At 35.2% G+C, this 13696-nt stretch overlaps 1 protein-coding gene across 8 annotated transcripts in view; it reads left to right on the forward strand.

The window, feature by feature from the left end:
* The window catches only part of BTBD10 (BTB domain containing 10), a 105638-nt gene that overhangs the window by 19600 nt on the left and 72342 nt on the right, over positions 1-13696 (forward strand). For 4 of the 8 annotated variants that reach the window (XM_072619386.1, XM_072619393.1, XM_072619390.1 and 1 more), the window contains exon 2: positions 5491-5648. The exons of 2 other annotated variants lie outside the window; for them this stretch is intronic. In XM_072619386.1, the coding sequence (XP_072475487.1) occupies positions 5548-5648 (101 nt within the window). In that variant the 5' untranslated portion in view covers positions 5491-5547. Of the gene's footprint in view, positions 1-4723; positions 4798-5490; positions 5649-13696 lie in introns of all 8 variants that reach the window. 2 more of the 8 variants (XM_072619387.1, XM_072619388.1) reach the window with 1 other exon arrangement.

Consider the following 13696-nt stretch of genomic DNA (forward strand, 5'->3'; position numbering starts at 1 on the left):
AGCATAGTTTTCCCAATGCGTATATATTTTTCCTTGATATTCAGAGACTGTCACTGGCTATGATTGGCAGAAGGATAAACTTCTGTAACCCAGTCATGCCATCTCTCCTTCTTCCTCTGTATTCTCATAGGTCCTCAGGATGCTGAAACCATATTCCTTTACATCTCTGCCTATTGAAACTTGGATCTGACTCAAGTACCACTTTTTCCAGGAAAACTTAAAAAATACCACTTCCTATCCACAATGCAGAAATGATGTCTGCATCCTCAGATTTTCTTTGGCATTTTCCCAGACCTCTCCTTTGTCTTTCTCGTGTTTGTATGTCTTAAGTACTCCCTCAACCTCCTTTTAGATTGATCTCCTTGGAGTCAAATAGCAGGTCATTTTTTTCATCTTTGTAACCTCAGCACACATCACCTCACCTTAAGTAAGTAGTCGGTACTTTATAAATATTTGAATTTAATTTCAGTGATATTATAGTACGATGAATTTAATACGGGATCAAGAAGGATAATATCGCCATGCTATCTAAACTGATATTTGTAAACATTAATTAAGTAAGCATCGTCATTTGCTTGTTGGGCCAGCATGTGGTATATAATGTACATTACCTAATTATAAAATCAAAAACATAGTCAAAATGTGACAAAACTAGTATTTTAACCTAAAAATTCACTTCAACTGATCTATTTCTCTATGATAGCTAATGAAGCTTTGCATTTTCCTTGTAGGTGGCTTATTTTTAAAATTTTAAACATTTAAATAGTTTTTTATGGGAATGGCATAATGATCTTTTTACCATAGCATTTTAAAGTTTGACTTGAGGAACCTTTGTCATTTTAATTTTAACTTTATAAACATTTTTCCAAATGTAAAAATCAAGGAATCTTCTTTTAATGCCCTCATGAGTATAACATATGTTTTTTTCATATATGTTTAGGGCTTTGATTGTCTGTAGAATTTGAAGTCTTGCCTGTATTTAAGGGAAGCATCTACAAATGAAATCTGAAAAAATGACACTAATTTATGTATTCTTAAATCTCTTTCACACAAGTAATAGATAAGTGTAAAGTTCCTCTTTCTTGTTTTCAAAAATGGTTAGACCACTTCATAGCTTTTGCACTTCTCCAGCAACATTAATGATTCTGTTGCTGGTGGTTGGAGGATTGAACTGTAGTCAGAAAAACCTGTGTTTAAATTCTGCCTTCTGTAGATAGCTTTGTGACCTCAGGCAACCTCTCTCAAACTTAGTGTCCTAGTTTGTAAAATGGTCATAATAATAGTCCCTACGGCCCAAGTGTCTTGAAGATAAATTGACATATCATTAAGCACTTTGCAAAACCTTATGCTTGTATGTAAATGCTAGCTATTGTTGTTACCTGATAGTTTTGTGAATAAGATAGAAATTCAGCTGTTTTGATTTGCATCTCTTATTAGTTATTAACAATTCTTTCATAAGGTTGTTGATAGATTGAAATTCTTATGAAAACTTCATGTCTTTTGACCATTTGTTGGTTGGAGAATGACTTATTTTTCTATTCCTGTTAATTCTTTATGTATCTTAAATATTAGACTCTTGCCAGAGATATTGATGCAGATGTTTTCCACCAATTGACAGTTTTTGTTTTTATGCATTGATTTTGTTCATACAAACACTTTATAATTTCCTGTAATTGAAATAAGTTTGTTTTACCTTTTGCACAAGTTGTCTGTGCTCTGGTTAAGAACTCTCTACTTAACCATGACTATAAAAGATACTTGATCTTGCTCTAATTATTATTTTTTTTTTATGGTTCCCCCTTTTATGTTAAGGGTTTTGTATCCATTTTGAGCTTACTGTGTTATAACATATTGATATAAACTCAATTTCTACTGAATTACTTTCCAGTTGTGACAGTAATTCTTGTCAAAGAATTCTTCCTAATTTATTTTCTTGGGTTTATCAGAATCTAGATAGTGACCTTTGTAGTGCAAGTACCTTACAGAATTCTAAAAGAATATATTTGAAGCCTTGACAGTTGTATGTGAATCCTTTTTTCTAATTTCTATTGGACCAATTATAACTTGAAACCTTTCCCCTTTCATATAGTTTTATATTTGTTGTTTGGCCTGTGTAATCATTTGGAAAGTTTTTTTTTCCCCAGTAGAAACAGGATTTCTCATCCTTGCAGCATTGGATGAATTATCTATGTGTGACAGGGACTTAAGTTTGAATTACAATTAAGTTATCAGAGATAACATTTGCTGCTTCTTCTATTCATTTCTTCCTGTTCATCTATTTTTATTCCTTTGCTAACTTTATTTTTATACCTATGACATTTAAATGTTCCTTATTTTGAATTCTTTGTGTTGTACTTTGTGACTTTTTGGTACAGAAGGCCCTATGTAAATTGAAAATAAAAAAAAATAGACATGTAAGTATAGTTGGCCCTTGCTTGCATTGTGGAATAATTTTTAAGAACAATTTGAGGGAAGGAGAATTTCTATAGAGAGTGTATAATGTACTCTTTAACTTCTACTATAAATTTTAAGATATTTCTCTATAGAAAAACAATCCTTTGGTATACCAAGTTGAAACCTTTTGGTAAAGAATAAGGCCTACTGTACTTGATCTGCCAGTCTGTCAGGACCTTCTTTCCTTGTTTATAAAATGAAGGCATTGAATTAAGTGATCTCAGAATTCTTTTCTAGCTTTAAATCTGTGATCCCATGGTGGTATCAGATGTGCTATTTGATGTACTTTAGTGTGTTGTACTTGCTAAAGTTTATTCTTGGCTTTTGTATCAGTATAAAACTGGAATGAATGATGATGCAGTGGGAAGTGCCCTATACTGGGAGTTGGTATTCAGTTTAACTGCTGTTAAGCATAGACCACTAGATGCAATATTCTGTGAATTAAAAGACAACTGAGTCCCCTACTTAAAGGAATTTAATCTATCGACACCTTCCTTCTACTCTTGACCCTGTCACCATTTAAGTTTGTGATATTTAATGACTTCTCTGTGCTTCACTTTCTTCACTATTACTTGAAGGGGTCAGTCTGGTGTATCAAAGGTCCTTTACCTGGTGTCTGTACTACCCTACCCTTCCAAGGAGTCTGTATGGATTCCAGGGGACTCATGAATGTGGATGGAAAAAAATGCTATTTATTTTCATTAGGTCCTGACTGAAATTCAACGTTTCATTCAGTTATTTAAAAAAAAAAACCCCAAAAACATTCTGAGAAGGCACCCGTAGGTTTTGCCAAACTGCCAAAGAAGTTGGGGTAGGGAAGAGATACAAATAATGACTATATGATCTTTGTCTTCTTCATCAGTATGTCTAAAATCCTTCCATGTCTAAATCTATAATGAATGAATTTATAAATGAAAAGTATATATTAAGTATTTACTATGTTTGTTATATTTAAAATGTTAGCTGTATGCTAAAAAATGGAAATACCAAATAAAAAGCAAAGACTCTTGCACCCAAAGACCTTATTATGAGAGACTGCATAGTGCCAAAAGGAGTGTTGGCCAGGGAGGGACGTTATGGTATAACTAAAATGGTAAGTAGTATTGTAGGGAAGTAGATTGACAGACCCCATCCAGAGACAATGGCAGCATTGATTTGATCTTGTTCTGATTCAAGAGATGGATGTGTGTGTTGGGGTTGGGGGGCACCTGCCATCTATCAGAATTTTCTCCAGGGTAGGAAGGAGGTTGAAGCTGGGAAGTGGAGAAGGAAAAAATTTGAGAGTAAGGTGTGATTCTTATATCAAGTTATTTGTAAAAGCTGAGCTGCAGTATCTTTTAGATACTGTTGCCTAACAGATCATATTCTCCAGTCTGAATATTAATTGGGTCTTTGAGATTTTTAACTTAGGTAAATTGAATTAGTGTGATTTACAGAATTATAAAATGAAGGCTATCACTAGGAAAAGTGCTAGACTTATACACACTTCCTACCTCCATAAAAAAATATGGAGGTATGATCCTACCTTCATAAAAAAATTTTGAGGTATGAAGAATATGCAAAGTATTAATGAAACATTTTGTGTTAATTATGAAAGGGGTATATTTTAGGTTGCTTGAATGATAGCACCACATTTTTGTTGCTACAGATTTAGCTTTTGCTCACGTTAAACATGGGAAGTCTTTTATTATCTGAGGATAATTGGTACTGGAAAAATTCATATAAAGTGAATCAATTTAGAACAAGGATCAACATTTCATAGTAAAGGATGGAAGGAAAAAACATAAGATTTTATTGAAACTCTGCCATGATAAGTAAAACTAAAAATTGTGAAAAAGAAATTTATTTTATCTTTAGAAAATGTAAGTTATAATTGCATCTGTATACTAGAACAAATGGAATGAATGAAGTTTTGATTTTTATAAATGAGTTTTTTTTGTTGGTAATGTTTCTAATAAAATTATATGATATCATGAAATAACTTCCACTTTTGCCTTTGGAAACATGATCGTTTTTGGAAAAATTATTTGAGGGTTTCATTCATTTTCTTCAGGGATTCTTTTAGTCTTGATAACCAAATCATTCTTTTTTGTAACTTCTGCCTACAGTCAACTGCTGACTTAAAATGAAGACATTGGTGTTAATGGGCAAGATAGTAGCTAGTGTAAAGCAAGGATGGCAGTTTGATTGACAATTAATTTTATATTTGGTTCATTAGTGAATTTTTTTTCTGTTATATTGATTTTTACTTCCTTTTACAACATTGAAGGGATACTGTGGATGCAGAACTGACCCTAGATTCACTAAGAGCTGGATTCAAGTACCACACCTGACACATACTTAGTGAGTAGTCTTCCTAGTACGGTGCCCCAGGCAATGTTCACAAGAGCACAAAGTGGCAGAATTAATGATTTTTCTTGCTGGAGGGAATTTCTTCATTAGAATTTCCCTATATGCATGAAATCATAGGTCCAGACTAAAACAAAATGTACTCTCATAAATATTCCTTTTATTAGAAACCCAGGTAAACTTCTTTTCTCTGTGTATGGCCTTTTTTTGGGAGAGTCAAATAAATAGTCCAAGTTGTAAATGGTTTCTTATAGTGATGCCTCATACACATTGTAAAATGCTTTCCCTTCCAAATTGGAATGTCTATTTTCATGTTAGATGACATTTATATGAAATCTCATCTTCCAAAAAAAGTTTTTACTATGTTGATAATGCGGCTCTTTGAAGGTGTAGAAATAAATAGGTTCTGCCAAGTTCAATTGTGAGCATGCATGCTAACTAAATGGTACATTAAATATGAATAATAAAAGAAAAACTTAGAGTTGGGAACTTAGTGAAAAATCTTCCTTTAATAATATATGTTGCATATTTTGTCATACTTTATTATAGTGTGTATATTGGCTTTTATAATCTTGACTGTTGGACTTTTAAAAAAATACCTAAACTTCTGAAAAGATATTTTAAAGTTCTGTTTGTTTTCCTCTTCATGGAATTAGATTTAAAGGTGCACACTACTCTCTTATGTAGGTTGTGGGTGCTACATGTGTGCTTTCAGAGCTGTAGTGTGAGGAATCTTGAAGTGGGATGGCAGGACGCCTTCATCCTTATGACAGTAACTCCAGTGATCCAGAGAATTGGGATCGGAAATTGCATAATAGACCCCGTAAACTGTATAAACACTCAAGGTAGGTGGAAAATATATATTTCACATATTAAAGCTATGATAAAACTGATTATGAAGACTACTACATTTGGTTATAGCATCCTTATTGGAGGAATAGGATGTTGCAAATGCAAGGCAAAATAAACACTTTTGAAAAATGTGGAGAGCACTGTGCTGAATGTCAGGAGTTGGTCATTTAGCTGTTATTAAAGCAGAGAGGTTGGAGCAGGTGATCTCTAAGTTCTACAATTCAGTTTCATATGCTCTAGAATTGCACATTGCACATACCTCTTATTGGTATAAATGTGTTTTCGCTAATTAACACAGTTGTTAAGAAATAGGAGTTAGATTTTCAGATTTTCAGCTCTGAATTAATTAGTTGTGTGACCTTGGGCATTGCACTTACCCTCTGAGAATTCTCACTTCCTTACTGTAGAATGGAGATAACAGTACTTGGCCTAAGTATACAGTTCTGGATGGTGGTTGTGAGAAAGCACTTTGTGAGCCTTGAAATCTTAGAGATATTTGAAACTAATAATGGAAAGTCTTTAACATGTGATGATTTCTGGGTCTGAATTTGTGTTTTCTACCATAAGTTTTTGTCAGCCTTCATTGGTTTATGTCACGTTGCATTTTTTTTTATCCTAATTGCTAAAAGACTGTGTTGTTATTGAGAGTGTGCTCCTGGTTTGTTGGTAAATTCAATATGGGATATTTTTAAAAATGCCATCTGAAAATTTTGGGTTTTTTCCTCTTTTTGTGCATGTGTTTAAGTATTATGTCAGGGTTTCAGTCAAGGCTACTCTTACTTATCAGTCAATAAGTGCATTTGTAGTAATTAAGCTGCTTGTAATATATTTTAGTCACTGTGTTAAGGATCCAAGAAAAACAAAGGCTTATGTTAAAATATGCAAGAAATTCATCTGCATTAAATGAAAGGTACCTTTCCACTAGCAGTAGCTTATTTGTTCTTCTTAAAAGGTAGGACTCAGAAAGAACAGATACCTTCGAGATAGTTGGATTAGAGGGCAAAGAGCTTCTGGTTCCCTAGAACTGGGCACTGGACCGCTTCTAAGAAGTACCGTTTGAGAGTATGAGCTTTTTGTGGCTGCCATGTTATTGCTCACTCACACATAGACTTTCAATTACTTTCATTTTAGCCAAAGTACACTTTGGCTTTCCATAATTAGAAATTTAATTGAGAGACAGGGTGATATGGTGGAAAGAACACTCAATTTAGAGGCAGAAGTCCCTTCTCTATTACTTAGTGCTTTTTTGACTTGTGTGCAGTCATTTAATTTCTTGAGGCCTGTTTTCTCTATCCACTGTGCCACCTAGTTGCCCTTGTCTGGCACATTGTAAGTGCTATATAAATGTTTATATCATTATTATTATTATTAGTATCATTATTATTATTCAGGGGGGAGATTAGCATTAAAGAATAAGTCATAATTAGCTTAAATCGGATAGTACTCTGATTATTCAGGGGGAGATTAGCATTAAAGAATAAACCAGTTAGCTATTCATAAAGAAGGATATGACACAAATTACACAGTGCTTTTTATATTATAGAGGAGCAATGTAATACAGTAGATAGAGAGCCAGCCTTGAAGCCAGGAAGATCAGAGTTTAAGTCCTGCTTCAGACACATTTTGGGCAAGTCAGTTCACCCTTTAATGTTCTTCACAACTCTCTAAAGCTGTTAGATGGAGAAGATGCTTACCTGTATTGGCAGAAGAAGTTTCTTTACTTGAAAGTTCTTGATACCAGTGAGATCACAGGTCCAAACTTTAAAGATGTGTATACTTTTGTTACTTTTTTATTAAAGCAGCCATTCAAGGTTAATTAAAAATGATATATAAAAAATTAAGGAAAATATCAACTTGTTCCATTCCTTGTTTCTAATACGATACTGAATATTAGTGTTGAAATGTCTTGATAAAACAGTATTGAATAAATACTGAGATAATGGAAATTTAAAATTGAGGTTTGGTATGATTTACTAAAAATAAATAATATTTAATCTGAAATACTAACCTATGATAAACAGCATTATTGGAGGATTATTAATTTTTATTATTTATTAATTATTTGAGAATTCCCTTCTGAACCTGTGATAACTACTTTCAAGGAAGTGGGCCACGTTCCAGGTCTGAGAGGGTCTCACCCTAAGATATAATTGCTGTCATATGTTTATTCATTTTAGTGTTGATTTGAGGCTGCTTTTCTTAAAAAATGCTCGGACTAGAGAAGGTGTGTTTCTTTTGTTGTATTCTTATAAAATACTTTTTTAAGTCCAGTGCAAATAGCTTTGGTGTATATTTTTCAATAAACTTAAAATGGACTGAGAGGTTGAAAATTATGGGTTTATTGGTGCACCAGAGAAACTTAGTAATCAATACGTAACACAGGAAGGAGAAGTTTCAAGTTTTTGTGTTCATTATAACTGTTTCCTTTTCCCATCCTGGAATCTATAACTGATGCTTGTTTCTTCTTTGAATATATTCCACTAAATTTAGGACTATATTTGTGTCATCTTCTGTTCATCTGTTTCCTTCCTATGGGCAAACTTCCCATTTCTCCTCTCTTTCTGCTGCTATATAGAATTGTACTTTCTTAAGTTCAGTGAAGACAGCAATGAAAACAAAGTGCCATTCATTTGATTTATGAAATATATTTGAATATAATTCAGTTCAACAAGCATTTATTAAGCACTTACTATGTGCAAAGAATATAGGAACATTTTTAGATTACTGGTCTCATATTAATGTCATCACATACCATGACTATTTCCAGCACTTATGCCGAGAGACTTTTATGTCCTTTTGTTTTTAGGCAGCCAAGGCAGCATTTTAGAGATGGAGTTGCTTGCTCAAAAGGCGTAAAGAAAAACAGGAGTTCACCATTAAATGACAAATGTTTGGCTAAAAACTGCTCTCGTGCAGCCTTACTGAAATGAGTTTAGCGCTAGTTCTGGAGGTTTGTGCCAGAAGAATAACAGTTGAATTTAGGGACTTTATCATACCAGACAAAAACTTAGGACAACATATTTTGCTACTTTAAAAATTATACCGTTTAAATGAGATAAAACAGATTGTTCTGTGGACACTTCATTTAAGACCAGAATTATATACAGCCATCATCTTTTAATATTGCCCAGTGCTTCTCTTTTTTCTTTCTTGTTTATTTTAGTGGCTTTGCCTGAAGCTGTTAGCAGTAAAACCCCTTGGAAAACCTAGTTAATGCTTATGTGCTTGTTTTGGAAATGATGAGGAAGGGAAAAAGTTGGAAATCAATGTCCCTTCTTGAAGGGATTTTGGCACAGATTTTAGGTAGAAGTAAAGGTAGTGGCATGATAGCAAGGGAGTAGTTCTGGGGCTGTTGAGAAAAAATTGGGAGAACTCTTGAAATTGAGAAAATATATTTGGAGTCATCACTGGCAAGAGGTCCCATATATCATTGTGTTATTTTGGGCAGTCCTGAGTGATACATTCTTAAAAAAACTCTCTAATCCAAGGTTCAATTGTAGTTAATTGTGCAATTTTTTTTTTATTAAAATAGCATATTTTTGTAGAAAATGGATGATTCATTAATTGTTTTAAATGCTCTCAGAACTTCACAAGGTTGGTGCAAGACTACTCTTTAGTTCTGCCATTTAATTCAGTCTTTTTTCCGTTTGTGTCTGACTCTGTGACCCCCATGGGGTTTTCTTGGCAAAGATACTGGAGCAGTTTGCCATTTCCTTCTCCAGCTCATTTTACAGATGAGGAAAATGAGGCAAACAAGGTACCTTGGTTGCACAGCTAATAGTAAGTATTTGAGGTCAGATTTGAACTCCAGAGAGAGAAGACTTCCTGACATCAGGCCAGGTACTCTATCCATTGTGCCACCAAGTTGCTCTTTGCCACTTATTGGCTGTCTGAGTTTGGACCAGCCAGTCATCTCTTGGGACCTTAACTTTCTACTGTATAAATTATATACATAGGACTGGATGACCTTAAAGTACCCTTTTAACCCTGGGTTTTATGACTGGGTCAGAGGAAGATTTGTACCTAGGAAGGGGAAATAAGCAGCTGTTAACATTTAACACAAATGTCACTGAGTTGCAGTTTTCGGTCAAGTAACATGTTTGTATTTGTTTTTGTAAACATTTTAAAAAGAAAACTTTAAAAAAAATTTTAATTTAAAAAGAATTTTAAAAAGAAAATTTACCTGTGATATATAAAATGAGCTAGTAAATGTACAAACCTAGGGGCCAAGAGAAAAATCTAATACAATAGTTTGTATACTTGAGCTGATTAGAATGTTGGTAGTAATAATGAAGATTGAGGGAACATGTCAGGAAGATGAACTCTTTTGCTTTATTTTATGTTTGATAGCCAGTGACTTTTTGGCCTAAGTAGTTAGCAGGATAATGTTATCACTGAGAGAAATGGAATAGTTCACAGAATTTTAGAGTTGGAAGATACTTCAGGATCCATGTAGTCTGACCTCAATAGGAATTCTTTCTACATCATCACACAATCATACACACTTGTAAGGGATCTTAAAGGCCAGCTAGTCAAACTCACACTTAACCAAGACTTTCCCCTACAACATCCCTGACACATCATCATTTAATCTTTTCTTGAAAACCTCTGGTAAGGTCTGCTTTGTATCTACTGTATCATGAGTTTTTCCCTTTATGCCTTTATGTCTAACTTTGAATTTTTTTTGTAACTTTTGATGAGGGCTGGAACGGGGGGTGGTGAGACCCCTCCAAAGACTGGGGTACGAGGGGCAAGTCATCTGGAGAAGAATTCACAGACTCAAGCATTGTTGAGGTCAAGGTAAAGATTTATTAAGGTTGTTGGGAGGCAAGAGTTCTTAGGGAACCTGCAACCTTAAAGGGGTACAGGAAAAGTTTATATAGGATATTCTATAAGAAACATGTGCCAAATATGCTAATTAGGTGTTTTGGGGTGGAATTAGGGAGTGGTTAAGGAGTGGTCAGTTCTTAAAGGAACATGCACTTGTGGTATCTACAGTGCAACTATTTTACCCAAAATTCATAGGGACATAGCCTAAGGGGGTGCTACCTGGAGATATGATTTTAGGCCTGAGTTACTAAGTCAACCAATGGTCAGGGCTGGCTCAGAAATACCAGGCCGCTCTCATCAATGCCTTGTTAAACAACATAAATGTAAGGGAGTATACATCTAAGTCTAGGATACATCTGATTGGTCAGTGAGTAGTAAATGTCATTATGACCTAGTGCACAGCCCATTCAGCCAGTACACAGCTGGTTCAGACTAATAAGTTCTGTAGGTGCAGCTGGCTACTGTAGCAGGAAGGGAGATAACAGTTGTTGCTAGGGCAAGCTGTGTCCTTGGGCTGGGGAGAAACTGCCTGGGATATAGTGTTTTGAGGCTAGGAAGAAATGTGATTTTTAAAGCAAAATGTGACTTTAGAATCAGGGCCCAAGCACATGTCCCAAGCGCCCCATCAACTTTCACTTACTATTTCTACTTCTGCCTTTTGTGTAACTTTCACTTATATTTTGGGGTCACCGTGTCCTGACAAAGCATTGTCTTTTAACCAATCCTAGTATGGCCTAGAATCAAGGCCCTTTCACATCCTGATTGTCTTGTTTTGAATGCCCTCCAGTTTATCAGTATCCTTAGTAAAATTGGTGCTCAGGACTAAATACAATACTCCAATGTGGTCTGAGTCAACCTCTGTTTGAAAACCTCAGGTGATATTGAACCTCTCACCTCTTGAAGCAGCCTCTTCCACTTTTCAGAAGCTCTAATGATTGGGAAGTTTTTTTCTTCAAGGAACAGAATTCTGTTTTTATGTAACTGCCACTTCTAGCCACAACCAGGCAGAAAAACTGTGATTTTTCTACATTGTAGTACTGTAAATACTGAAAACCAGGTATTAGATAGTTTTCCTTCTGCCCTCAAGACTGCACCCTGACTCTTCCTTTCCTTCTTGTCTGGATTTATTTTTGCACTTAGTAACAGATTATAATAGGACAAGGTCTCCATTCCTCTCATAATTGTGTCCTAGTTTTTCAGTACTGATAACTGGTGCCTAGGACTAATGGTAGTGTTCAACATATGGTCTAACCAGAGCTAAGTACAGTGAGACTATTCCATTTTTTGTTCTGAACTCTGTGCTTTCATTAATGTGTATTAATTTATTTTAGTACTCCTTCTCTCTCTTCTCTCCCCCGCACCCCCATTCATTGTGCATCCACAATGAATAATACAATTGAATTTTACAAACATTAAGCATTAGGTCCCTTGCTAGGACACTAGGTTGACAAAGATGAAAACCAGGGGTCCTTGCCCTGGGGGAATTTATATTCTGCTAGAATATATGTGGCACCTGCATAGATAAGTAGACTGTGATAAAGTCTTGAAGAGATCCACTTAAAGTGCTCTAAACAAATTGGAAAGTGAAGAGAGCTCTGAGCTGGGGGGAGAGGGACCCATAGCTATATATTAGGGAAGAATCCTTAGGGAGGCCTTTGTAGGGAAGGGTGCCCTCACCCCCTCTCCCCCCCCGATTTTGAGCTTTGAAGATAAAGATTCTGAGTTGTGGTTATGAAGGAGGAGTACAGTCCTTCATGGGGATTACGTGAGTGAATTTTTACACTAATATCTGTTTGGAGAATAGTTTAGTTGGAACAGAATACTGTGTAACAAAAGTCTTAGTGAAATTTTAAGCTGTAATAACTTCAGAAGTATGAGTGTTACGTACTTAGAAATACAATGTTTGAAAAATTACTCAGATTTCAGAAATGTTTCTTATTATAATTTACCTGTCAGTTTTTGAATTTTAAATTTTCACCAGCTGTTTCTTAATGATTGAAAGGATTATATCAGTAATCCTAGCTTTAAGATTATCCACAGAATGAAGTTTTGATATATACATGCCAATGTTAATATGACCCCCCCCACAAAAAAAGGTATAATTAAGGTAGATCAGATGGCCAAAATAGCCAAGCAAGAGGACCTCCTCTGCTGATCTAGTAACCTGACAAACAGGGTGCCTGGTCTCATTAAAATGAAAATGAAAAAGAAGTGCTATTCGGAATGCACAAAACTTAAATGTGAAAGAAATTTAAACAATTAAAACCTTCACATGATATTTTTATTAGGATGTAGAATTTATATTTCTTAGGTTATTAAAGTTTAAAGTTGCACGAAGACTTTTGTGGCTCCCTGCGTGAAGAGTCTGTAGGGAGAAAATATGAAGTGAGGCTGAAGGAGTGACTGTTCTCAGCTTCTCTACATGAACTTTTGAATTCATCTCCTTGAGCAAATTGCTCTTACAGTCCTCCCTTTTCTCTCTCAGTTCTTTGGTCTCTTCCTGTATTCTGGTCCTTTTCCTGTGACCTGCAAATAGGTCTAGGTCTTCCCCATCTTTAGCTTTCTTTTGGCCTTCCAGTTCCCTCAAGCTGATGTACTAAATTTCTTTTTTACAGTCACATTCCTTGAGGATGGGAGTGCAAGCTATCTGTTCTCCTATCTTCTCTCTTCTCCCAAATTACCACATGATCTCTTGATTGCCAGGTCTGATGACCTTTGTTCAGTCCTCATCCTTCTTGACTTCTTTGTTGATCACTCTTTTCTCTTTGAGTTTACCTGACACTGCAACTCTATTTATTCTGTGCTGAGTTTCCTTTCTTGGATCAGTTTCAATGTTCTGTCCCCTAATGGTATATTCAATCAAACAATAAGCGTTTATTAAGGCATCTACTATGTAGTGAGTACTGTGCTAGGTGCAGAGACAAAAATGAAATAGTTTCTGCCCTCAAGGAGCTTAGATTCTATCAAGGGGAGACTGTACCCATATAAGCAAATATACTCTACCAAGTCAGTGAGAGATGGAGTTGGTACAATATGGCTTCCTATTCCAAGGTTTTGTCTCATGCCCTCTGCTCCAGTCTTGAATCTTCAACTGCCTCTTGGTCATCTCAAACTTAGCATGTCTCAAACTGAACTCATTATTTATTGTCTCCCTGCCTTCTCTTCCCCTCTTCCTAAACTCTCTATTGTTGTTGAGGGTACCATCATCCTG

Source organism: Notamacropus eugenii, chromosome 6 (assembly GCF_028372415.1).
Source record: "Notamacropus eugenii isolate mMacEug1 chromosome 6, mMacEug1.pri_v2, whole genome shotgun sequence".
In the NCBI taxonomy this organism is placed as follows: domain Eukaryota; kingdom Metazoa; phylum Chordata; class Mammalia; order Diprotodontia; family Macropodidae; genus Notamacropus; species Notamacropus eugenii.